This window comes from Anolis carolinensis, chromosome 2 (assembly GCF_035594765.1).
Source record: "Anolis carolinensis isolate JA03-04 chromosome 2, rAnoCar3.1.pri, whole genome shotgun sequence".
Lineage (NCBI taxonomy): Eukaryota > Metazoa > Chordata > Lepidosauria > Squamata > Dactyloidae > Anolis > Anolis carolinensis.
Window position 1 is genome coordinate 29,590,415 of NC_085842.1, and position 27,042 is coordinate 29,617,456.

General features: G+C 42.9%; 1 protein-coding gene across 1 annotated transcript; it reads left to right on the forward strand.

Moving 5' to 3' along the window:
• The first annotated feature begins 847 nt into the window (after nt 1–847).
• On the forward strand, nt 848–26,933 carry LOC100565099 (E3 ubiquitin-protein ligase TRIM39). Its single transcript, XM_008105630.3, has 7 exons — nt 848–1,569; nt 13,832–13,927; nt 18,579–18,776; nt 20,533–20,555; nt 21,727–21,830; nt 22,904–22,933; nt 24,621–26,933. Exons 1-7 carry the CDS (start codon nt 958–960, stop codon nt 25,130–25,132), a joined length of 1,575 nt encoding a protein of 524 aa, XP_008103837.1. The 5' UTR covers nt 848–957; the 3' UTR covers nt 25,133–26,933.
• The last annotated feature ends 109 nt before the right edge of the window (nt 26,934–27,042 follow it).

Below are 27,042 nucleotides of genomic sequence, written 5' to 3' on the forward strand. Positions count from 1 at the left end.
AATAACTTATTTTGAAATATAAAGTCTCTGTGAAGAAACGCAACTTACAAACTATCTCTCGACCCATTAATAAAATCCAACAAATGCTACGTTCAGCAAAGAATAAAAGGGATCCTCTCACTTCTGCAGGGGTCCACCATATACCATGTAGCTGTGGACAAGTCTACATAGGGACCACCAAACGCGGCACTGCCCAGACACGAATGAAGGAACATGAAAGGCACTGCAGACTCACTCAGCCAGAGAAGTCAGCCATAGCAGAGCACTTCATGAACCAACCTGGACACAGCACATTATTTGAGACCACAGAAATGCTGGACCACTCTGACAACCATCATGTCGGACTACACAGAGAAGCCATTGAAATCCACAAGCATGTAGACCATTTCAACTGAAAGGAGGAAACCATGAACACGAACAAAAAAACTCTAAAATCAGAACAGTAAATAAAAAACAACACTCTGAAAACAGAGAAATTCCAGACATGAAACAATCAGGGCCAGCTAATCACCCAAAGGAACAAAGGAATCCCTCAGGCTGGAAGCAGCAAAGCTGCAATGCTATTCAATGCTAATCAAGGTGGCCAATTGCAACATTCACACTTGCCTCAAACAGACAAGAGTTCTTTCTTTCTCCCACCCTGGACATTATTCCACAGATATATAAACCTCCCTCGCCTAGTTTCCAACAGACCTCTGAGGATGCCTGCTATAGATGCAGCGAAACGTCAGGAGAGAGAGAATGCTTCTGGAACATGGCCACACAGCCCGGAAAACTCACAGCACCTTCCTAAATGCTTGCAGGCGGTCTCTTTAATGATCTTCTCCAGAATCTTTCCTGGTATCAATGCCTGGCTGGTGGTGCCACAACACACCAAATGCCTTATGGCTGTGGTTCATTCCTGGGAGCTGGAGGAGCTCTTCCATGTGAGGCTGCTGCTTGGAGTGAGATCCTTCGATGGGGAAACCGCAGGGAAAGAGGACAGAGTTCCCTCCCTCCCTGCCTGCCTGCTTCTCTGCTCTGGCGCCTCCCTTTCGCCTTGTCTTCTTCGGTTTCGCTTTCGTTTCTGAGCAGCCTCTCTTTCTGCATTCCCCTCCCACAGCTCTTCCCTCTCGTCTCCAGCAAAGAGGAGCCATGGCTGTTGGTGGGCACCCCTCGGCCAGGCTCCAGGACGATGCCACTTGCTCCATCTGCCTGGACTATTTCCAGGACCCGGTGATGATCATCGACTGCGGGCACAACTATTGCCGGGCGTGCATCTCGCAGTGCCAGGGGGAGAGGTCCCTTTGCCCCCGCTGCAGGATCCCTTTCCCTTCGGACAATCTCCTGCCCAACAGGGATCTCCGGAATCTGGTGGAGGCTATCCGGCAGCTCAGCCTGCAGCCGCTTGAGAAGGCGGCCCGGCCAAAGCCGGCGGGGGGCGGCCCGAAGATGTGCGAGAAGCACCAGGAAGCCGCCAAGCTCTTCTGCCAGGAAGACAAAGCCTTCCTCTGCCTGATCTGCAGGGAGTCCCGAGCCCACAAAGCCCACACCGCGCTCCCCATCGAAGAGGCTGCCCAAGAGTACCGGGTAAGCGAGACCCATGGATTTGCACAGGTTTGAGCATCATACGCCCGGGATTCCCACACCTCCAAAGTCCTAAACATTGGTGTAAGGAGCTGAGGTGGCAGGGATTGGAATCCCCTTTGAATCCCCTCAGCCTTGCCACCAATATGTACAGAGGTGAGGTGTCTGACAGGAATGTGTGTCAGAGATGGAACCCTTTTTAATCCCCCCCCCCACACACACACACACACAGATACCACCACTTAATAAAGATGTTTTGTGAGAGATGATGTTAATTAGTGATTTGTTGGATTATCTTCTTCGCTGCCACCAATGGAGAGACGTCAGGCAGATGGTACTGGTTCTTATAAGCTTTCTCTATTTGTTCCACTTCAGGTGTTGATGTTACTTAACTTAATATGAGAGTATGACAGAGGCTTAATTTGAACAAAATCAAAACAAGTTTATTGCAGGTACAGAGCTTGATGGTTTCAGATAACTTGGTAAAGGCACTTCGCTTAATGGTTACAAACAGTTATAAGGTGGTTAAACTTTCAAAAATACTTCTTTCTCTGGATTACACTAAACCCTGATCCTCCTGGATCCCCTGGGATTAATGTTCCCTAATCCACAGACTCTATAACTGACCCTAGACAAATCACCTAACTTGCCTAGTCTGGTCTAACCTAAATCTGACTCAAATCCTTCTATTTAAGCCAGCCTGATTCTCCACACAAGAATCAGATCCTTCTCTGTGACTAGAGAATCACCCACTGCTGGGTTTTGAAATATTCCCCCTTTTCCTTTCCAGGCGGCGGTTGGCTCCGCCCCTGTTGCTATGGTAACCTGCTCTAGCATTCTAAGATGGCTACCTTTCCCCATACATATTGCCTATTCAAATACTCACCATTTTAACCTTAGCCAAACCTGGCCGTTTAACCAAAATCAAATACACATATCATCTATAAACAAAATATAATTATACTCTTCTTCACAATTGGTAAAGTTTAACACCACTTTAACAGCCAAGGCTCAATGCTATGGATTCCTGGGAATGGCCCTTTGGTGAAGCACCAGCATAAAAGCCAAACTACAACTCCCAGGTTCCCATAATATTGAGTGACTGCAGGTAAAGTGGGATCAAACTGCATTAATTCTCCCTATCGTAGAGCCCTGACTGTTAAAGGGGGGGGGGGTCAAGTGCATTAATTATTTAGTGTAGATCAGGCCTGGGCAAACTTCGGCCCTCCAGGTGTTTTGGACTTCAACTCCCACTATTCCTAACACCCGTGGGTGCCTAAGAGCGTGGCATTGTTGATTTGTTTATATGATCTGATTACATCCGTTTATAACTTCTCAAAACTGTCATTGGGTTTGTTGTTCATTTGTTTTTGTTTGTTGGGGAATATGAGCTGTCAAGCTCAAAAATAATCCTCAGTTAGGATAATTCCACCAAAATATAGCAGAGTAAGTAAAGATACCAGGAGTAAACTAGCAGAAACTTACATGTGGTGAGCAGGGATAGCCTTCTAATCTTTAGGATGGCTCAGGATGGCAGAGTTCAAAAAGATTGATTAAAGTAAAAGAAAAACATTCTTGCTAGAAAAGTCTTGGAGCTAACTGGCTTATTAATTTCATCTTCTAAAGAAGGTAAAAGGTACATTTTGCCTAAGGTAAAGGTAAAGATTCCCCCTGACATCAAGTCTAGTCATGTCGGACTCTGGGGGTTGGTTCTCATCTCCATTTCTAAGCCAAAAAGCCAGTGTTGTTCATAGATGCTTCCAAGATCATCTAGCCGGCATGACTGCATGGAGCACCATTACCTTCCTGCCGGAGCAGTACCTATTGATCTACTCACATTTGCATGTTTTCAAACTGCTAGGTTGGCAGAAGCTGGGGCTAACAGCAGGAGCTCACACTGCTCCCCGGATTCGAACTGCTTTCGGTCAGCAAGTTCAACAGCTCAGTGGTTTAACCTGCTGCGCCACGGGGGCTCCTACATTTTGCCTACAGAGAGGCAAAATGCATCCTCTGAGGGAGAAAGAAAAGCAAAAGAGACAGTGGTGGAGACTGCATGGCCTTCCCGGGGCAGTTCAAATTAAAAGGAAATTCCCTCACAGAATTCCATTGCTACTTCATCAAAAGGGGAGGAGACCGTGGTTGGCAGTAAAAACAAAGCCCTTTAGGAAATACTAGCTGTGCCCAGCCACACGTTGCTGTGGCGAAGTATGAGGCCCCTTCTACACAGCTGGATAAAATGCACACTGAAGTGGATTATATGGCAGTGTGGAGTCAAGATAATCCAGTTCAAAGCAGATAATATAAAATTATAAATGGGTTATATAGCTGTGTGGAAGGGCCTTGAGTCTACACTGCCATATAATCCAGTTAAAATTGGATAATCTGTATTTTATAGGCCGCGTGGAAGAGGCCTAAGTGAGGCCTAAGTCTGCCTGTCTCCTGGGCTGAGTTAGTTGCTAGGAGACCAAGTGGGCAGAGCTTAGTTTCTAACTGGCAGCAATTGGATAAAAACAATTATTCCTCTCCCTCTAATTAGGACTTTATTTTTCTTTTCTTTTTCTTGTATGAACGTAGAGGCATGGATGAGGGGTTGTGTTGCCAAGTTTAGTGCTTTTGGGATGTGTAGTTTTGTTGTTTTGTCCTAGGCCAAAATTTCATTACCCTTTTATATAGATTAAAATACTTTAGGTATGTGGAATAATAGGGGAAAAAATTGAATAAGAGAGAGAAAGCAGGAAGGGAAAAGACGAAAAGAAAAGAAAGAAAAAGAACAATAAAGTATAAGCAGTAATGGTGCCGATAGAAAGGTAAGTAGTCTTCTGGTCCATTCCGCAAGGTCCAGGGTGGGAGAAAGAACTCTGGTCTGTTTGAGGCAAGTGTGAATGTTTCAATTGGCCAGCTTGATTAGCATTTAATGGCCTTGAAGCTTCAAAGCCTGGCTGCTTCCTGCCTGGAGGAAGCCTTCGTTGGGAAGTGTTAGCTGGCCCTGATTGGTTCTTGTCTGGTTTCGAGACAACACTTTCCTTTTTAAAAAAATATATATATTTATAATTTTGAATGTACATAAAAGAAAGAAGAACATTGAATAAATATAGGGAATATATGTAAATACATATATATCTTTCTCGGATATATGAATGCTTTCTGAGAAAAGAGAGAAAAAAAAGAGAGAGAAAAAACACCTTCCAACAAAGGATTCCCTCAGGCAGGAAGCAGCCAGGCTTAATGTCCTTTATACAGGCACTAGCTGTGCCCGGCCACGCGTTGCTGTGGCGAAGTATGGTTTGACGTCCTCTTTGATGTCTTTCTTCTCTCTGCCCTCTGCTCTCTGCCTCTCTGCACTCTGTCTGTATATATCGTCTTGAGAGTTTTTCCGTTTGTTAGTAAATCTTTTGTAGAAAGCCAAACAGGCTTCAGCCTCTTTATTGGTGCCAGTGATTCTTCGTTGATCTTCCGCTGCATGTGTGTTTATCCAAACTGCGCACTCCGACAGTATGGGAAATAAAGTATTGAGGAATTGGTGGTAGTTAAGGTAAAGGGTAAAGGTTTTCCCCTGACATTAAGTCCATTATAAGTGGGTTATATAGCTGTGTGGAAGGGCCTTGAATCTACACTGCCATATAATCCAGTGCAAATTAGATAATCTGTGGAAGAGACCTAAGTGAGGCCTAAGTCTGCCTGTCTCTGGGCTGAGTTGGTTGCTAGGAGCCCAAGTGGGCAGAGATTAGCCCTCTAAACTGGCAGTAATTTGATAAAAACAATTATTCCTTTTCCTCTAATCAGGACTTTATTTTTCTTTTCTTTTTGTTGTATCAACCTAGAGGCATGGATGATGGGTTGTGTTGTCAAATTTCGAGGTTGGAGGGCCTGTAGATTTGTTGTTTTGTGGGTCGCCATGATGCCATCACTCATTTATATATATAGATGCATAGGAATGTAAGGAAAGCAATCCCTGAGCTTAGCCCTGTCTATAGTCTAACTACTCATTGAAGACTGGAAACTCGATGACACAAAGACTGCAGTCCAGGAATGAAACCCAACAGTTTTTGCTGCTGCTTCTGAGCAGGATATTGAAGATGCATCTATGCTGTGGGATCAATGCAGTTTAAGTGCCATGGCTCAGTGCTATGGAATCCTGAGAGCTGTAGTTTTACAAGGTATTTTTCTTCCCTCCTTTAGAGTGCTTGTGCCACATCAAACTACAGCTCCCACAATGCCATAGCATTCAATCATGACATTTAAAATGGTGTCAAACTGCACCAATTCTACACTGTTAGAGGTGCCCACTGTTTCATTCATCCAAACTATGTGTATGAGGTGTGCATGAAACATACATTTTGTATTTCGACTTGGGTCTCATCTCAAAATATGTCATCATGGTACTCCATTTTTTTAATCCAAAACACTTCCGATCCCAAACATGTTGGATAAGGGTTACTCAGCCTAGTAAAGGTAAAGGTAAAGGTTTCCCCTGATGTTAAGTCCAGTCGTATCCGACTCTGGGGGTTGGTGCTCATCTCCATTTCTAAGCCGAAGCACCAGCGTTGTCCGTAGACACCTCCAAGGTCATGTGGCCGGCATGACGGCATGGAGTGCTGTTACCTTCCCGCCAGAGACCTATTGATCTACTCACATTTGCATGTTTTCGAACTGCTAGGTTGGCAGGAGCTGGGGCCAATACCAGGTGCTCACTCCGCTCCCCGGATTTGAACCTGGGTCCTTTTGGTCCGCAAGTTCAGCAGCTCAGCGCTTTGACACACTGTGCCACCGGGGGCCCCACAACCTGCTAGGTAGTTAATTAGTATTAATATGATTATATATTTTTATTTATATTTCACTGTTTCCTCCACTAAAAGGGACTCAGAGCAGCAAAACCTATTATTTCTATTCATCACATTGCACCCTTCTATGTGCAACAGATAAAGGCATTATTTTAAGCATTAAATGTAATCAGATCAACCAGATGGCAGCATTCTTTTTTTAAAAAAACTGAAGTACAACAGGTTTTTTTTAAAGTTTTTAGTAATACAGACTTTTAGCCGCTTGTCATTTTCTTGCTGGCACCTTTTTTAAAAATGAAACTATTTCAATTGGATGGTGGTGGTGGTGATGATGATGATGATGATGATGATGATGATGATGATAACTTTATTCTTATACCTCGCCACCATCTCCCTGAAGGGACTCGGGGCAGTTTACATATGGGACAAAATACCCACAAGACATAAATACAAAACAATCTAATTAAGCAAAAACATAATTAAAATAAGAACATAGTAAAATATAACAGATAAAAATACAATTAAATGAAACATAAGAATATGCCAACCTAGCAGTTCGAAAAGAAGCAAATGTGAGTAGATCAATAGGTACCGCTCTGTTGGGAAGGTAATGGCGCTCCATGCAATCATGCCGGCCACATGACCTTGGAGGTATCTACAGACAACGCCGGCTCTTCAGCTTAGAATGGAGATGACCACCAACCCCCAGAGTCGGACTCTAATAGAATTAATGTCAGGGAAAACTTTTACCTTTAGCTAAGAATATAAAAGAGCAGCACTGAAACTCAATCATAATAATGCTCAACAGAAAATAATAACCAGTATAGTTACAGAAAATAATAACCAGAAAGTAATAACCAATAATAACCAATAACGATACGTGTGACCAGGTTGTAAAAAGGGCCAGGCATGAGATAGTGCAAACAGCATACCATAGGGTAAAGTACAGAGAACAAAATATTATCAGGCAACCTAGGGACTGCGTATTTATAACTAGGGACTATGCGTTGTCAAATGCTAGCTGAAACATCCAGGTTTTCAAATCCCTGTGAAAAGTGGACAGTGTAGAGCTTACCTAGTCTCCCTGGGATGAGTTTTCCGAAGTCAGGGGGCCACAACCGAGAAGGCCTTCTCCCTCATCCCAACGGACCGTGCTTGTGATCAGATAAATGACACACACTTTTAGGCAGAAATATTTGCCAATCCAGCATTTACAAAAACAACTACTTTGGATCACAGTTCCCAATATCTCCCATGGCTACATTCTGGGACTTGTAGTCCAAAAGCAAACTTTTCCAAGTTCTCATTTCCGGCATACTGGAATAAGTGATAGGGGCACATCAGGGTTCGACAAGGAAGGGGTCTTCTGGGGCTTTCAAGGCTTAACACACATTATTATGGCAGAAACTTTGCACAAGCTAATGATTTACCAAAAGAGCCTGTTGTTTTCATTGCAACAAGCCAGAATAGCTATCTCTAGAAACATTTTTCAGTTAAAGTTTAACTATAGGTTCCACTATCATTCCAGTTATGTAAGATATAGACTTAATCAGACTTTTATATATTCTTTCTCTCCTCCACCCCATAAACTCTTATTTTCTTCTTTTTCTGTTCCTCCAAAATTTGCCCACTTTCAGGACCCCTTGCTGCTGCCCTCCCTTATCCAAATCTAAAAGTGCACAGGACCAACAGCCATTTTATTTTGATACTAAAATGAAATGATAAATGAAAGAATAAACTGTTTGCTGCCCTTTCATGACATCCAGAATCAGATGTCTGAGAGAGACAGCCACTCCATCTCTGTGGCAATAGAGTTGGGATATGCCTGCAAAACCCATTTGTGAACTGCCCTCATCCCTATTCTAAAATCCAATATCTCCTGAGGGGAAAAGTGTCCCAGTTCTTCAAGATGCTCTTTAAGTCAGAGTATCATGGAGCCCCGGTGGCGAAGTGTGTTAAAGCGCTGAGCTGCTGAACTTGCAGACCGAAAGGTCCCAGGTTCAAATCCCGAGAGCGGAGTGAGCGCCCGCTGTTGCTCCAGCTTCTGCCAACCTAGCAGTTCGAAAACATGCCAATGTGAGTAGATCAATAGGTACTGCTCCAGCGGGAAGGTAACTGCACTCCATGCAATCATGCCAGCCACATGACCATGGAGGTGTCTACGGACAATGCCGGCTCTTCGGCTTAGAAATGGAGATGAGCACGAACCCCCAGAGTCGGTCACGACTGGACTTAACGTCAGGGGAAACCTTTACCTTTACTATCATGGGGAAACTTCGGCCCTCCAGGTGTGTTGAACTTCAATTCCCAAATACCTGGAGGGCCAAAGTTTGCCCATGCCTGTTTTAAGGCAAGCGGAGATAGTCTGGCTTTTCGGCAGTGTTGGTGATGATGGCAGAACCTTGATAGCAATTAAATCCAGTCATGAGGAAATCTTGGACATTTCTTCAATGCTTGGTTACTACTAAATAGCAAAGTTACGAATAAAGAAAACACTAGCAAGCTCTCAGCTCAATACCTTCCAATCTGAGCCAGTCCTTATCAGGCTCTTTCCCACGCCAGCCTCCAGATGTTTCCCTTCTGTTTTCATTCCTCAACCTTGACTGTGAATTCATGGCATGCAGGTGTGCTGGTGTCTTGAAAAACACATGACACTGTCTCAGACCCCAGTGGAGTCTCCTTTTGTGGAGGTTTCTAAGCAGAGGCTGGATGGCTATCTGTTGGGACTGCTTTGATTGTGTCTTACTGTCCGCAGAAAAGGGTTAAGCTGGATGGCCCTTGGGGGTCTCTTCCAACTCTAGGATTCTATGAAAGAAATGCTTCAGATCCTTCATCCAGTACTTGCAGCCCATGTTAAACTTAGGATATAATTGTTGAGAAAACGATTTCAGGATCCCTTTTCCAGAATTCCAAAATCTGAAATACTCCAGAATAGAAAATGTTCCACGTGGATGGCTAATACAGTAGAGTCTCGCTTATCCAACATAAACTGGCCGGCAGAACGTTGGATAAGCGAATATGTTGGATAATAAGGAGGGATTAAGGAAAAGCCTATTAAACATCAAATTAGGTTATGATTTTACAAATTAAGCACCAAAACATCATGTTATACAACAAATTTGACAGAAAAAGTAGTTCAATACACAGTAATGCTATGTAGTAATTACTGTATTTATGAATTTAGCACCAAAAATCACAATGTATTTATTTATTTATTTTATTACAATATTTATATCCCACCCTTCTCACCCAACAGGGGACTCAGGGCGGCTTACAATAAAACAGACATATAAAAACAGTACAATACACTATAAATCAGTTAAAAATTAACTTACATATAACATTCATAAAATGCATTTATAAAATATAGATAGGCATGTACAAGTTTAAAAGACTGGGTCTGTCAATTGAGTTCCAGCATACATAATAGTAATTAATGCTGCTGATTCTTATTCGAAAGCCTGGCCCCACAACCAAGTTTTTACCTTCCTACGGAAGGATAGGAGGGAGGGAGCCTGCCTGATTTCAATGGGGAGGGCGTTCCATAGGCGGGGAGCCACTACTGAAAAGGTCCTGTCTCTCGTCCCCGCCAGCCGCACCTGTGAGGCTGACGGGACCGTGAGCAGGGCCTCATCCGACGATCTTAAGCTTCGAGGTGGGTCATAGCGGGAGACACGTTCGGACAGATAAGCTGGGCCGGAACCGTTTAGAGCTTTATAGGCTAAAGCCAGCACCTTGAATTGTGCTCGGTAGCTAATCGGCAGCCAGTGGAGCTGACGTAACAGAGGAGTGGTACGCTCCCTGTACGCCGCTCCAGTTATTAACCTGGCAGCCTCCCGTTGGACTAACTGAAGCTTCCGAACAGTCTTCAAAGGCAGCCCCACGTAGAGTGCGTTGCAGTAGTCTAAACGGGATGTAACAAGGGCGTGGACCACCGTGGCCAAGTCTGGCTTCCCAAGGTACGGTCGCAGCTGGCGCACAAGTTTTAATTGTGCGAAGGCTCCCCTAGCCACCGCTGAGACCTGGGGCTCCAGACTCAACGATGAGTCCAGGATCACCCCCAGACTGCGCACCTGCGCCTTCAGGGGGAGTGTGACCCCATCCAGCACAGGCTGTAACCCTATACCCTGTTCGGCCTTCCGACTGACCAGGAGGACCTCTGTCTTGTCTGGATTCAATTTCAATTTGTTGGCTCTCATCCAGTCCGACACAGCGGCCAAGCACCGGTTCAGGACCTGAACAGCCTCCTTAGTGACAGGTGGGAAGGAGTGACAGAGCTGGACATCATCTGCGTACAGATGGCACCGGACCCCGAAACTCCTGATGATCTCTCCCAGCGGCTTCATGTAGATGTTAAACAACATGGGAGACAATACAGAGCCCTGCGGGACCCCACAAGACAACGGTTGTGGGGCCGAGCAGGCATCCCCCAATGACACCATCTGGGACCGACCCTCCAGGAATGAGTGGAGCCACTGCAGGACAGTACCTCCAAGTCCCATTCCCGCGAGGCGTCCCAGAAGGATATCGTGATCGACGGTATCGAAGGCCGCTGAGAGGTCCAGCAGAACCAGCAGGGACACACTCCCCCTGTCCAGTTCCCGGCGAAGATCATCGACTAAGGCGACCAAGGCTGTCTCGGTACCATGTCCCGGCCTGAAGCCAGACTGTGCCGGATCTAGAAAATCAGTGTCCACCAAGAATCCCTGGAGCTGCGAGGCAACCACATGTTCCAAGACCTTGCCCAAATAGGGGAGATTGGAAATAGGCCGAAAGTTTCCGAATTGAGTGGGATCCAATGATGGCTTTTTCAACAGCGGCTTGATCACAGCCATTTTTAGGCTCGCTGGAAACTTGCCCTCCCGAAGGGAGGCATTCACCACCACCTTCACCCACTCGGCCAATCCCCCTCTGGCTTCTCTCACCAGCCAGGATGGGCAGGGGTCTAGGATGCATGTGGTCGGTCTCGCCTCTCCAAGGATCTTGTCCACATCCTCGAGCTCAACCAATTGAAATGAATCCAACAAAACTGGACAAGCAGGTGCACTCGTTACATCCTCAGAGACTGCCGTTAATATGGTGTCAAAGTCGGAACGGATCAGAGCGACTTTGTCTGCAAAGAACCGAGCAAATGCTTCACAGCGGGCTGCCGAGTTATCAGGGCTCCCACCTTGATTGGTGGGAGTTAACAACCCTCTGATGACACGGAACAGCGCTGCTGGACGGTTCTGTGCAGACGCAATGTTGGCCGCAAGGTGGACTCTCCTTGCAGCTTTGATTGCCGCGGCATATGCCCTAAAATAGGAGCCTAGCCGTGTTCGGTCTGACTCGTTATACTCTGATCGCCACACGCACTCTAGTTCCCTCTTCTTTCGCTTCATCGCTGCCAGCTCCTCAGTAAACCAAGGAGCTGGTTTAGCTCGGTTACTCGAGAGGGGACGCTCCGGAGCGATCGTGTCTATTGCCCTAGTCATCTCTCCATTCCAGAGAGAGACCAGAGCATCAACAGGATCACCTGCCGAGGAGGCGGGAAATTCCCCAAGAGCCGTCAGGAATCCTTCTGGATCCATAAGTCTCCTGGGGCGGACCATTTTAGGTCTACCACCCCTGCAGAGGTTGGGGGCGCAGTAAGTCTAAACCTGATCAGGTGATGGTCGGTCCATGGCAAAGGAGCGATGGTGAGCTCCTCCACACCGCCACCTTCCTCCCATCCCTGACAGAAGACCAGGTCTAGTGTGTGCCCCGCACTGTGGGTGGGACCAGATACGTGTTGGGACAGCCCCATGGTTGCCATGGCGGCCATGAAGTCCTGAGCCGCACCTGAAAGGTTAGTCTCGGCATGGACATTGAAGTCCCCCAGCACTATGAGCCGCCGGGACTCCAACGCCAGGCCCGAGACCACCTCAGCTAGCTCAGGCAGGGAGACTGTAGTGCAGCGGGGTGGTCGGTACACTAACAGAATCCCTAATCTGTCCCGGTCTCCCACCCTCAGGTGGACACATTCAAACATGGTCGACTGTGGGACGGGGCACCTGGTCAGGGGGATGGAATCCTTATAGACCACCGCGACCCCACCTCCCCTCATTGACTACAAAAATGTGTTGGATAATCCAGAACATTGGATAAGCGAATGTTGGATAAGTGAGACTCTACTGTATTTGCTTTTTGATGGTTCAGTGTATGCAAACTTCGCTTTATGCATACAGTTATTTCAAACTAGTGTACACACTTTACATTATCCAGGTTTCGAAGGAATCACTGCGCTCCTACTGTCATGCCTTCTTTTTCTTTCTTTTCTTTCCTCCTCTCATACTTTTTCCTCTTTCTTTTCTCTTCTTTCTTCCTTCCCTACTTTGACGCTTTCCTTCTTTCCTCTTTCCCTCCCTTCCCCTCATACACATCACCTTTCTTTCACAGCGACATCACAGAAAGCCATTTCAACTAGCAACCACCAATCCTTCACCTAGCAACAGCCAATCCACTGACAACACAGAGGCCCACCTTACCTAGCAACAGCTTTTGTGGTACAATTGGATAAACATGCATGACTTTGGTGCATATAGATATCATATACAAAATTATCTTAAAGCTAGTATACATATAACAGGTTCCTATGTCATATATATATATTTTTGTTTTGGCTCAGGTCCATCTTTGCAAATATTCCAAAATTTGAAATCCAGAACATTTCTGGTCCAAGCATTTCACATAAGACATGCTCAATCTTTATCTTTGTGCCATGTGTCAGCTGGTTTGCATGTAAAAGGAAATGATTTCAGTTTTCCAAGTTTTGTCCTGATTCTTGGCTCCCCAAACCAACCACAAAGATGTTTGTAGACTTATGATGGCAAGGCATTACAGTCAGCCCTCTGTAACCATGAATTATGTATACAGTGGAGTCTCACTTATCCAACGTAAACAAGCCAGCAGACCGTTGGATAATAAGGAGATATGAAGGAGAAGCCTATTAAACATCAAATTAGGTTATGATTTTACAAATTAAGCACCAAAACATCATGTTATACAACAAATTTGACAGAAAAAGTAGTTCAATATGCAGTAATGCTATGTAGTAATTACTGTATTTATGAATTTAGCACCAAAAAATCACGATATATTGAAAACATTGACTACAAAAATGCGTTGGATAATCCAGAACGTTGGATAAGCAAATGTTGGATAAGTGAGACTCTACTGCATATAGATTCCACTGCCTACAATTTGGATTTTAAAAAAAAATATGTCCCAGAATCAAACCATGTTTTGGCCATTTTACTTAAAGGACACAATTTTGTTATCCCATTATGTATAATGGGATTTGAACCAAATCTACACTGTATGGACTATCAGAATGGCCAAAAGCAATATAGACATTAAAGTTCAAAAATAAGTTTAATTTTAAAATTTGTAGATGTTTTAAAGTTTAGAACAACCACTATGCGAATATGAGCATTAGGTGGCAAATTCTTTCTTCTTTCTTTCAGGATCAAATCCAGACTTTTTTGCAAAAACTGGCAAAAGAAAGAGATGAACTACAGAGAGCAGTTGTGTACAATAGGCACCATTATCAACAACTGAAGGTATTTATTTATTTATTTATTTATTTATTTACAGTACTTATATTATACTCTACTCACCCTGAAGGGGACTCAGGGAGGATCACATAACACATATACACCAAACATTCAATGCCGATTATACAATGACAAGACAAACAACAGACAGAGGTATATTTAGGCTTTTTCTCATCATTCGGCATCTTTTAGAGGCTATGCTCAGTTCCAGCCACCGGGGGGTGCTGTTGCTCCATCTCCTTGCTGAAAAGCTTTCTTTGTTCGTAAACTTTCCTCTGGAACATCGTGCCTAAAATACCTCCCCACTTAACGTGGTTCCTATTAATCTACTCACATTGCTGTTTTGGATCCATTAGGTGGGCAGGGAGCTGAGCTGAAAGTCAGGAGCTCACCCTGACCCGGCTATCGGTTGGCAAGATTTACTGCAGCTGGGCTGGTGATTAACCTGCTTTGCTAAAGCCCGTATGGGCAAATGCTGCCACATAGCTGTACCATATAGAGATAACTGGGTATTTTCATTTAGTTTTATTTAGCAAAGCACTTGGCACAACCCAAAGATTTCTTCACAATCTTAACACAGTAGACCCTCAGTTAACTGGATCAAAAGCAACCGGCAAAAAAAAATATCAAAGAAATAATGCATACTGCATTCACAAAACTGATTTTATAATATTGATTGTTTTTTTCGGAGCAACTTGAGAAACTGCAAGTCACTTCTGGTGTGAGAATTGGCCATCTACAAGGACGTGGCCCAGGGGATGCCAAGATGTTTTGATGTTTTTACCATCCTTGTGGGAGGCTTCTCTCATGTCCCTGCATGGGGAGCTGGGGCTGACAGAGGGAGCTCATCTGCACTCTCTCTGAGTTGGATTTGAACCAGCAACCTTCAGGTCAGCAACCCAACCTTCAAGTCATCAGTCCTGCCAGCACAAGGGTTTAACCCACTGCACCACTGGCGGCTTCTTATAATACAGTAAAACTGTGCTACATTAAGGTTGCCTTTATTTGCTTTCAATTACAGTATTTCAATATTAATATCAAGTCAATACAAAGTGGTATGGTATAGTATGGGATATAGTATTAGTTAAGCCTATTTGAATGGTAACTCTCAAGCAACCAGAAACTGCATGTATTCGGCACTTAACGATCCCCATAGGGCCCGGTTCACTGGAATTGGTCTGTTGAAGGTTTTGATTACAGAGTTCTTCCATCTGGCTTTGAATCCCCCTGAACTCAATGGGGTCTGTGATATGTTGTTATTATCTGAGACAGTGGTGGGTCCAGCTTATTGGATCCAGCAGTAAGACTTGAGTTGTCGAAGGCTTTCATGGCTGGGATCACAGGGTTGTTGTGTATTTTCCGGGCTGTATGGCCATGTTCCAGAAGTATTCTCTCCTGACGTTTCGCCCACATCTATGGCAGACATCCTCAGAGGTTGTGAGGTACCTCACAACCTCTGAGGATGCCTGCCATAGATGTGGGCGAAACGTCAGGGGAGAATACTTCTGGAACATAGCCATACAGCCCGGAAAACACACAACAACCCAGTAAGACTTGAATTTAGGAAATCAACTTTCAATGTTAAAAGAAGTTTCCCTTTGATGTACTTTTTGTGACTTTCATTATACGATAGTTGAGTTCAGCGATGATATCTTTGTCTGCACGGTTGAATTGTATCATGCCACACCAGTCTCATCTAATTTTTGAATCTAAGCAGGATCAGGACTGGTTAGTCCTTGGATAAGGAGCAATCAGGATGCACCGGAGATCACAAAGTAGGGCTATGAAACAGTTTCATCTGGAACCTGGAGAACCCTTGCAGCCAGTCCAAGCTGACAATACTGGACTAGACATACTGTGGTTTCAATCACTGTAAGGCAGTTTCCAGTGTTTTGGCCTTCTGTTTGATCCCCTTTAACAGTGTGTATTTTTGCTATCACAATACTACACATTGGAGTGACACAGACTTACACTCTGGCCTGATTTTGGATGGTTTATATGATACCTTCTGCATGTTGTGGTGGAAGAAGTGAGTCTGGGGCAATGATTTGGAACACATTCCCGGTGCAACGATTGTGAAACTTGTTTCCAAAAAGCGCCAAATCCATCTGAACAAATTTTACAGGAATCCGGGGGGAAGAGTGCTCAGGATATGCATTCTTTTGCTATAAAATGCAATTCTCCAAGCCCTGTAATGAAATGATTTGACGAGTTTTGATCTGTATATAATATAATATACTCCTGGCCAACAACATGCTGCCCCATCCATATATATATATATATATATATATATATAAAATTTGGTAGCTTTTGGGGAACAATTTCCACAATTGCAGTACGAGGGATATCTGGGAAATTAGGTTACAAGGTTTTTTTAAAAAACATACAAAAATGAATCTATCTATACACATAATATACACAAGGTGAAAGAAGAAAGTGCAAAAGCTGGGTTGCAGTTAAACATCAAGAAAAGCAAGATTATGGCAACCAGGCCTTGATTTTGGGAGTTGTAGTTCAGTGGCATCCAAAGAGCACTGAACCCAGCCAATGACAGATCTGGACGAAACATGGCACACAGACTCAATATGGCCTACTGTGAATACTGACCGATGTTTTGGGAAGATTGCCCCGGGAATCTCGGAGTTGTAATTCACCTCCATCCAGAGAGCACTGCAGCCAGACGATGACCAGCCAAAGACAGATCTGGACCACATTTGGTGCACAGACCAACTTTGAATATTGGCAGGATTCGGGGAGGATTGACCCACGATTCTGGGAATTGAAGTTCACCCACACCAAACTGAGAATACCTAATGTGCAAAAACAAACAATGCCTTTTTCAAATAACCCGGGCATCGTCCGGTCCCCAAGCTAGTATTTCAATAAAACTTACATGGATTATAGTATAGGTATTACATTATTTTCCCACATAATCACCACTGAGTTCAATACAGATTGTCATCGGTGGGATAAGTTTTTTGATGCTCGTGTCTAGAGGTCTCCCGACACTTTTTTCAGCCAGTCTGCTTTGAGGAACCACCAGATCCCATCAGCAGGAGCTGACGGCTGTGAAAGAGGATGAGGAGGGAGAGCAGGAGGAAGCAGCAACAACAGCCGGAACTGGGAGCGGATGGCAGATGCGAGGCCAAGACTGCCTCTTGGCTGGAGGGGCTCCCCGAGCTGCCGAACCCACGCGATGAGCCGTGCCATGGCTGAGCGCAACATGCTGCTGCCAAAGCGAGGACGAGGACGAGGAGGAAGGTGATGGAGAGGAAGAGGAGTAACTGCGACTTTAGGGAACTACCGCCGAGCAGCTTCTGCAGCCATCTCCTTCTGGCTGAAAAGGGCAGTGGGAGATTTCTAGACATAGGCATAAAAAAAACTCCTCCCACAGATGACAACATGTATTGAACTCTATGCGATCATGTGGGAAAAATGTAATACCTATGCCACAATCCATGTAAGTTTTAATAAAGCAAATGCGCTCTTTGTATTTTAAAAAAAATACTTACCTTACTTTCCAGGTATCCCTCATACCTCCTTCCTCCCATCCTTTTATTCAAGGATTGCCTTGCATCTGTACATCTGTATATAATCTGAAGAATTCCTGAGAATTTTCTGTTTTGGTCACCTGAGCTCCTAAGGTTGCAAAAACATTGTTGTCTAATGGGCAAATCAACATTGATGTTCCCTTTTAGAATGTCTTAAGGTTTCAAATTTGGGGAAATAAATTTGCAACCTTATCTGTTTTGTATCTTTTCCATGTATAGTAAGGTAAATGTTTTCCCCTGACATTAAGTCTAGTCATGTTGGACTCTGGGGTTGGTGCTCATCTCCATTTCTAAGCCAAAGAACCGGTGTTCTCCAAAGACACCTCCAAGGTCATGTGGCCAGCATGACTGCATGGAGCACTGTTACCTTCGTGCCGGAGGAGTACCTGTTGATCTACTCACATTTGCATGTTTTCGAACTGCTAGGCTGGCAAAATTTGGGACTAACAGCAGGAGCTCACTCCTCTCCCCGGATTTGAATCGCCGACCTTTTGGTCAGCAAGTTCAGCATCATCAGCGGTTTAACCCACTGTGCCACTGTGTATATCCTCATGAATTAGTCGACCTCATGTATAAGCCAAGGTGGATTTGGGATCCAAAATTATGGATTTTGATATGACCTTTGGATTTAATCGAGGATCATTACACAGCAAGTTAAAAAAAGACAATGCAGTTGCACAGTTGTGATGGAAATTCATTATATATCAGACATGTCTTTGCCTGGATGGGTTGTTTACATTTCCTTATACTCACTTCTTGTATTTTTATTTTTCTTAATTTAAATGTAATATGCTGTGCTGGTTGGCATCATAGTTTTGGCTTTCGCTGAAGATGGTTGTTATTTTGGCTGAAATTATCTTCTTATCCACAGAGCTTACTGGCACACTTCCTGGACAGCCTTTGGCAAACCAGTTCTACAAAAATATCATATGTTTAATTCTTAGGTTCCAGGATACAGGGTCTCAGTAGAAATATTTCAATACTAATTTATCTGTATTGTGTTTGGACTATCAATGGCTAACCTAAAGTGCCTGAAATTACACTGGCTGTTCCATCATATTGGCTTTCATGACTCTTCCTTCCCTTTTGACATCTGCCCTTTGCAGAGTATTGTGGAATCTGCCAAGCAGCGCATTGGACCCAATTTTCCAAAAAAAGAATCCCAGACTTTGATGCCCCTACTAAACACATGTGAAGCAAATCTGCAGATAGTTACTGAAGCATCCAATGATTTATCCTGTCTTAATACGCTGATTACCGACATAGAAGAGAAGTCTAAGCAGTCATCCTTTGGACTCTTGCAGGTGAGGCTTTGCCAGAGGTGCCTCTGATCGTTCATATGGGAGAGCTGAAGCAAACAAGGGCAAGTTAATGGGTCTGTCCCAGGCCAGTGTGAGATTTCAGGATGTGCATGCTCATGGCATGATTTTGTTCATACAGGGTGCATCTATACCATAGAATTAATACAGTTTGACACTACTTTAAGTGCAACCGCACAGTGCTATAGAATCATGGGAGCTGTAGTTTTATGAGGTCTTTAGCTTGCTCTTTGAAAGAGTACTGGTGCCTCACCAAAACAACAAATCCCAGGATTCCATAGCATTAAGCCATGCTCCTGACAAAAGATTGCATGGCTGAAAGGAATATGGGAAATAGTGAGTTAAATTTGTTTAAAGTGCTGAAGTTTGCACATATGCAAAATTTTATTTTCTTTAATCACCAGGGGCACTCATTTTTGTGTTTATTTTTTCATCAGCATATTGGAAATGTAGCCACTATAAAACATTATAAGTGATGGTGGTAATGGTTAAGTTATACTGCTGTCCTCACTACCTTTAAGGCCCATCTACACAGACCATTCCATGCAGTTTCAAACCAAGAATTGAAGAAAGTGGTTTTTCTGTGCAGCTGGAGACATAGGAAATTCTGGAACCAGTCTAAGATCCAGATGGTGATTACATAAATCACAGAACAGTAATGCACATTAGAGACTTTCTTTGGCACAGTTTTATAGAACTTTGTTGTCTAGTCATCACAGTTTGAAGCCAGCTTGGAACTGCATTAAATGGCCAGTACAGATAGCGCCTATGTTGGGGGAAAGCCTGATTTTTGGGAAATTCTTGAGATATCGGGGGGTAAGTTCATGTTAAAGCCATCATAGAGCTGATCCAAAACTATACCAACCTTAGTGATCACTGTTGATGAGGCCTCAGAGTGGCTTAGTGTAGTGTATGAAACAAACTATCGTTTTAATAGTGTGGTGGAGTTTTCTTTTCAAAAATATTTCACATACTAAGTATGATATTTTTCAGTATGAAAAATGTTTCATAAAATGTTTAATAAAAATTATTTGGTGTATATATACATATATATATATATATATATATATATATATATATATACACACACACACACACACACACACACACACACAGTGTTCCCTCACTTATCGAGGCGGTTACGTTCCAGGACCACCCGTGAAAAGTGAAAATCCGCAAAGTAGGGACACTATATTTGTGTTGTTTACAATCTCACAAAGCTGCTTCAGCCTCCTTTTCTCTCCCTTCGGCTATTCTTTCCTTTCTTCCTTAGGCTTCTCCTTAGGAAGAAAGGAGAAAGAGAGAGGAAGGAAGGAAAAATCATATTTTTATGGTTTATTATATTCTTTTAGTGTTTATTGAAAAACCGTGAAACAGCAAATCCGCGAAAAGTGAACCATGAAGTAGTGAGGAAACACTGTATATCTTAAAATATTACCATATATATTCATCTGCAAGTCAATCTCATGTATAAGCCGAGAGCAGGATTAGAGGCCAACATTTTGCTATGAGCCACAAATAAGTCAAGGATCATTCTGCGGAGAAGAGGAAGCAGCAATGTTCTCTTGGGTCGGCCATGGAGAAGACAGTAGAAGGAATAGGTGCTTCTTTTAGGTTTTCCCAGAATGGATTAAGCTCTTGCCTTTTGCCACTAAACACAGAGAATGAAACATCCAGACTCTAAAAATGCTTAATGGCATTTGCAGCAGGGGCTAATAATTTTTCCCTTTTCATCCTTCAGGGCATTGGTGATTTATTGAACAGGTACGTATTATTATTATTTTATTGTATGACACAGCAAACAAGATAGATATGCTGGATTTCATATCACAAAATCACAAGTCGAACACTTCCCAAGTGTCTAGGACTGTGTGATGTATTTTCGGATGATGTGTGCAGATCCCAGTAGGATGGCTTTTTGCAGTTGACAGATCGTAATTTTGTCAATGTCTATTGTTTCCAAATGCCGGCTGAGATCTTTTGGCACGGCACCCAGTGTGCCCATCACCACCGGGACCACCTGTACTGGTTTCTGCCAGAGTCTTTGAAGTTCAGTCTTGAGGTCCTGATAGCAGCTGAGTTTTTCCTGTTGTTTTTCATCAATGAGACTGTCAAGTGGGATGGCAACATCAATGATCCAAACCTTTTTCTTTTCCACAACTGTGATGTCTGGTGTGTTGTGCTCCAGAACTTTGTCAGTCTGGATTCGGAAGTCCCACAGTATCTTTGCGTGCTCATTTTCCATTACTTTTGCAGGTTTGTGATCCCACCAGTTCTTTGCTGCTGGGAGGTGGTACTTGAGGCATAAGTTCCAAATTATTATTATTATTATTATTATTATTATTATTATTATTATTATTATTATTATTAATTCACAAACAACTCCTCATAGGTATGCTTGCCCACAATGCCCTGCCTCATGTACAGAGGAGGAGTTGTTTAAAGCTATGGACAATGCAATTGCTGTTGCCCGCTTTTGGTCCAAAACTATTTAGCTGTTTGTGATTCCTTTATTTTATTACTTTTAAACTTATTTATTATGCTTTTGACACGAAATAAACATGTATTCATTTCTACCCTGCTTTTTTCCCATGAGAAGGACTCTACTTGGACAAATCCACTATGCTAACCAGAACCTTTTGGATCCTAACCTCAATTTCCCATCTTAAGCATTCCCTTTCCACTAGGGTTGTGCACAGATCTGTTTTTCAAAACAGGTTCTGGCTATTTTGGCTATTTTGGACAGCCGTAATGGCATGGGGTCTGCTTCAAGATTCCCTTGGCTTCAATAATAATGAATATTATTCCAAGTCCTTACTGTCCAGTGCAGTTTTTTTTCTAGTTTAATATAACAGTGCCTTCACTATGTAACAGAATATTCCCTCAATACTACAAAGTAATAGCTCACATTTAACTGCGTGCATACTGTTTCTAGATGTGAGCAGGAAACAAGAAGACCCAGACGTGAACTGAAAACAATCCTTGAATCCATCGCTGAAAACATGGATCTGGTTAACACCAGGTTGGATCAGTATGCAGGTGACAAATTTCTCTTAACTTAGAAGCATAGAAACAAAGAGTTGGAAGACATCACTGTTGTGGTAATCTCTGAGTGGTTAGACTCAATTTAACCCTCTCTGGGGGAGATTCCACCAAAAATCAGCAGAGTAGCAAAAGCAAAAGCTTTCAAATGCAACAGTTACTTACACGGGGCAAGCAAAGAGAAGCCTTTGACCAATGGACTGCAGAGTCTCAGTTCAAAAAAGTATTTATTCAGGTAAAAAGAACTCCATTGTAGATAGAAAGGCTTGGGAGCTGTCTAGTCTACTCTAGACTGGTTTCTAAGGAAAAATAAGAAAGGAAAAATAACAAACATCTAAATAGTTACAGCTTGCCAGGAGAGATGGTGAGATGCTTCTTGTTAGCTAGAAGAACAAAGGGAGAAGAATGAACCAAAATGGTTCCAACCACATGGTCCAGTTTATTGGGGCCATAAAAGACATTCTGACCAATGAGAAGTTAGTGTCCCTGGAGATTCACATTTCGACTAACTTCAAAGTAAAGGATGTGACGTAAACAGGATAGAGTGAAACACAGTAAAGCCTGTCTAGGCATGCTTTGGAAATGGGGGAAAGGATTCCCTCAATCTAACTCTATCATCTATCTAACTACATCTAGACTTGAGTAGTCCAGGATGATTCCCAACAATCACAAGATCCATCCAGTCTATCTCTTATCCAGCCTTCCCTCCTTGGGGGTCTATAGACATAAAGGCTGTAATTCATTCATTATTCCTGTTGGTTGGGGATTTAAGGAATATCTGGTATGAAAGAGGGGGTGGAAGCACCAAATTGGTGAGTCATGTCACACCATCAGTCCTAATCATCAGATTGATTGATTGATTGATTGCAGTAGAATGCCCCAGACAACTAGAGATGAACATAAATGAACACTCTGTGGAGTGGAAAATATCCAACATCTCAGAACAGGATATCTTCCATAATGAACAAGACATGGGTAGTGTTTCATTCAAGTAGAGAAGATAGGACAGATTTGTTTGTTAAAGTCTAGTTGGATTTCTTTATTTTGTCTTCTCTGTTTTCTTTTTATAGAAAACACGCCAAAGAAAAAATGGATAAAAGGTAAGCTATTAGTCCAAATGAATAGAGAGAGCCATATCAGATGAGATATGGGAATGGGTAAGATTTCCTAGTTTACGCTCCTCATGTTTCTTAATTTGGTTAACCCTTACATAATTTCCTTAACCAAAATCCTCCCAGACCTCAAGTTGCTAGGTAGGTTCCAAAAGGAATTTAGATTGGAAGAAATGGTACAACTGTTTTCCTATTGCTTCCATCAACATCCCAATCCAGTACAAGATCCATCAGCTGCTTTTAAATAAAAATTGAAATGTTGGGATAATCAACCATGGATCTCTAATTATTGCTGCTGTTAATTACTATTAAATAATTATTAATGACAACAACATTTGCTGATGTATATCTCACCTTTGTTGTCAAAGGCTTTCATGGCTGGAATCACTGGGTTGCTGTGAGTTTTCCAGGCTGTATGGCCATGTTTGAGAAGCATTCTCTCTTGACATGTCACCCACATCTATGGCAGGCATCCTCATAGGTTGTGAGGTAGCCAGATTTTGTTCATTTTCATGATTTCCTTCTTTCTGTGGAAATTGTCCACATGCTTATGGATTTCAATGGCTTCTCTTTGTAGTCTGACATGATAGTTGTCGGAGTGGTGCAGCATTTCTGTGTTCTCAAATAAAATGCTGCGTGCAGGTTGGTTCATCAAGTGCTCTGCTATGGCTGACTTCTCTGGCCGAATTAGTCTGCAGTGCCTTTCATATTCCTTGATTCGTGTCTGGGCAAGGCTGCATTTGGTGGTCCCTATGTAGACTTGTTCACACCTGCATGGTATATGGTAGACTCCTGAAGAGGTGAGAATATCCCTCTTGCCCTTTGCTGAACGTAGCATTTGTTCGATTTTCTCAGTGGATCTGTAGATAGTTTGTAGGTTGTGTTTCTTCATCAGCTACTCTATGCGGTCAGTGTTTCCCTTGATGTATGGTGAGAACACTTTTCCTCTGGGTGGATCTTTGTCTTTCCTCTCGTGGCTTGTTTTTGGTCTTACAGCTCTTCTAATATCTGTGGTGGAGTTTTCATTGGCTTGTAGAGCCCAGTTTAGGTGGTTCAGTTCACCCTGGAGAGGTGGAGTTCGCAGATTCTTTTAGCACAGTCTGCCAGGTCTTTAATTGTGCTTCTTTATTTGACTTGGGGGGATGGTTGGAGCTTTTATGTAGGTATACAGGGTGTTTGAAAAAGAACTCCCTAGTTTTAAGTTAAAACACATTAAAACTAGGGAGTTCTTTTTCAAATACCCTGTATATCAGTGTGTGTAGATTTTCTGTAAACTGAGTGGCCCAATTGTTTGGGTTTTTGGAGGACATCTAGAAATGGCAGCGGAAGCTATTTATCTGCTCAATCTACCTGCTTTCGAACTGCTAGGTAGGCAGAAGCTAGGCTGACAGTGGGAGCTCACCCTGCCCACGGCTTGAATTCTCAACCACCCAGTTGGCAAGATTTTCTACAGCTAGCAGTTAACCCACTGTGCTAACTGCAGTAAAACTGAATTCCTGTGTCATAAATTACGCATGTTTAGATACGGTGTCACCAACATGAAATGTTTGGAAAGCTCATCTTTAAAGAAATAAGACGCCATCTTGCAGTTCAGTTCCTTACCACACCAAAACATTAAATTAGGCCATGTGATTCTAACCTGAGATACTCCGTCACAGTGTTGATTCCCTTTCAGAAAATGTGACGCTGGATGCAAAAACAGCCCATCCTCGGTACTTTGTGTCTGACGATCGGAAAAGCGTACACTGGGCGAAGAGCCGCCAGGATCTGCCATACAGCTCCAAAAGATTTGAGTTTGCCCGCTGTGTGCTTGGGAAGAAGGGATTCACCTCTGGAAAACATTATTGGATCGTGGATGTAGAAGATGGTGACTATTGGGCGGTGGGCGTAGCCCAGGAATCTGTGGACAGGGATGGGGAGCTTGATTTTGAGCCTGATGAAGGAATCTGGGCTATGGCACGTTACGACGATCAGTACAAAGCTCTTACTTCACCCCCTACTCTTCTAGATCTAGACTATGATCCAAAAGAGATCCAGGTCTCTTTGAACTATGATGCTGGAATAGTGCATTTCTATGATGAAGATAAGAAACCCCTCTATTCCTTCCGATCAATCGATTTTGAAGGGGAGAAAGTCTTCCCTTTTTTCCGCATTGGTGATTCATCCACATCTTTGTACCTGCTCTAAATTGTAAGGGCTGGATGGCCCTCTTGGCCTCTTCTGCCATGCAGGAACACAAAACTAAAGCAGCCCTGACAGATAGCCATTCAGCTTTGTTGAAGGTTGTAGAAATAAATAAATAAATAAATAAATAAATAGAAGCTTTACTACAGTTTCTGAATCAAGTTAAACCCTGCAGTATAATAAAATGTCACTCAGGCTTGTGTAACAAGTAACAGTATCTTTACTTCAGTTCAAAAGTTCAAACAGGGCAACAAGATATATAGCAGACTTTCTGAATTCACAAAGAATATAAGAATAAACAGTCCCTTTAAAACAGTCTTTAAATATGCCTCATATGCCTTATAAATATTCAGGCTTTGGAGAGTACGCCAGCCATTTCCTTCTTGATAAATTTCCAGTTAGCTGCTCTCTTCCCTCTGCCAGATGAAAGTGGCAGTTAAAACCATTTGCCTCAGCACCAAGCTAGAGACAGCAGCCAACCAGAATTCTGGCTCCTGACTGGCTCAGCCAATCAGCTGTCGATACATGCCCTTTCCAGTTAACTCACGACATCATAGTGTCTCTTACAAATCCTCACAAGCCTCAGCTTAAAAACTTCCATAGAAGGAGTCTCCCAGGCAACATATTCCACTACTAAACAGCTCTTACCACCAGCAAGTTCTTCCTAATGTTTAGGTGGAATCTCTTTTTCCTGCAATCTGAATCTATTGATCCATGTCCTAGTCTCCAGAATAGCATAAGACAAGCTTACCCCCTCCTCAATGTGACATCCTTTCAAATATTGAAGCATGGCTATTGGCTACCATGCCCCACCTAGCTTTCTCTTCTCCAAGCTAAACATACCCGACTCCCTAAGCTGCTCTTCTGTAAAGCTTGGGTTGTTTTTATTTTGCTGGGCACCCAGAATATCAAAGTAGACGTCCAGAACAGGGCACATCTATTGAATCTATCTTGAGACATGTGCAGAGACTGACACCTCCATCCCATGATGATGTCCCCATTTTTCCCTTCAAAACAGAAGCAAGGTGCATTATACGTACTCTCTACATCATAACTCCAGGTCCTCATGTGGGGACATGAGAGAAACCTCCTACAAGGATGGTAAAAACATCATACATGCGGGCATCCCCTGGGCAACGTCCTTGCAGATGGACAATTTTCTCATGCCAGAAGTTAACTTACAGATTCTCAAATCGCTCTTGACACGAAAAAATATATATAATCAAGTATAGCAAAGTAGTATTTAGTAGATTTTGCTGGAAGAAAGCTTCTGTATTATGTAAGAAAAGTTTATAGAGGAAGAATGGAATATAAATCCAATACATAATTGTGGGGGGGGGGGGGTGACTATAGCTGGAAATATATCAATTACAGTAGAGTCTCACTTATCCAACATAAACGGGCTGGCAGAACATTGGATAAGGGAAATGTTGGATAATAAGGAGGGATTAAGGAAATGCCTATTAAACATCAAATTATGTTATGATTTTACAAATTAAGCACAAAAACATCATGCTTTTAAAAAATGGATAGAAAAAGCAGTTCAGTACACAATAACGTTATGTAATAATTACTGTATTTATGAATTTAGCACCAAAATTTTGCAATTTATTGAAAAATTGACTACAAAAACATTGACTACTAAAACTGCATTGGATAATGCAGAACCTTGGATAAGCGGAGCTTGGATAAGTAAGACTCTACTGTACATGCAAACAATACTTGACAAAGCAATGAAAAATGTAACCTACTATGTATGAAATATCAAATGATATTAAATTAAATAAAAAATTGATTCAAAGCATGTGTTTTTTTTGTTGTTTTTTGCCTCTAATACCTAAAGAATCTTAAAAGCACCAGATCCTTTCTCATCTTGAAAATTAAGCAGCTGTGGTTAGTACTTGGATGGGAGA

Bases quoted from the DNA above. Each gene is read 5' to 3' on its own strand.
- LOC100565099 (XM_008105630.3), top strand. From the start codon at position 958: ATGGGGAAACCGCAGGGAAAGAGGACAGAGTTCCCTCCCTCCCTGCCT. The intron at 18,777-20,532 runs GTGAGGCTTTGC...TTCATCCTTCAG, and splicing joins CATCCTTTGGACTCTTGCAG to GGCATTGGTGATTTATTGAA. The intron at 20,556-21,726 runs GTACGTATTATT...TACTGTTTCTAG, and splicing joins ATTGGTGATTTATTGAACAG to ATGTGAGCAGGAAACAAGAA.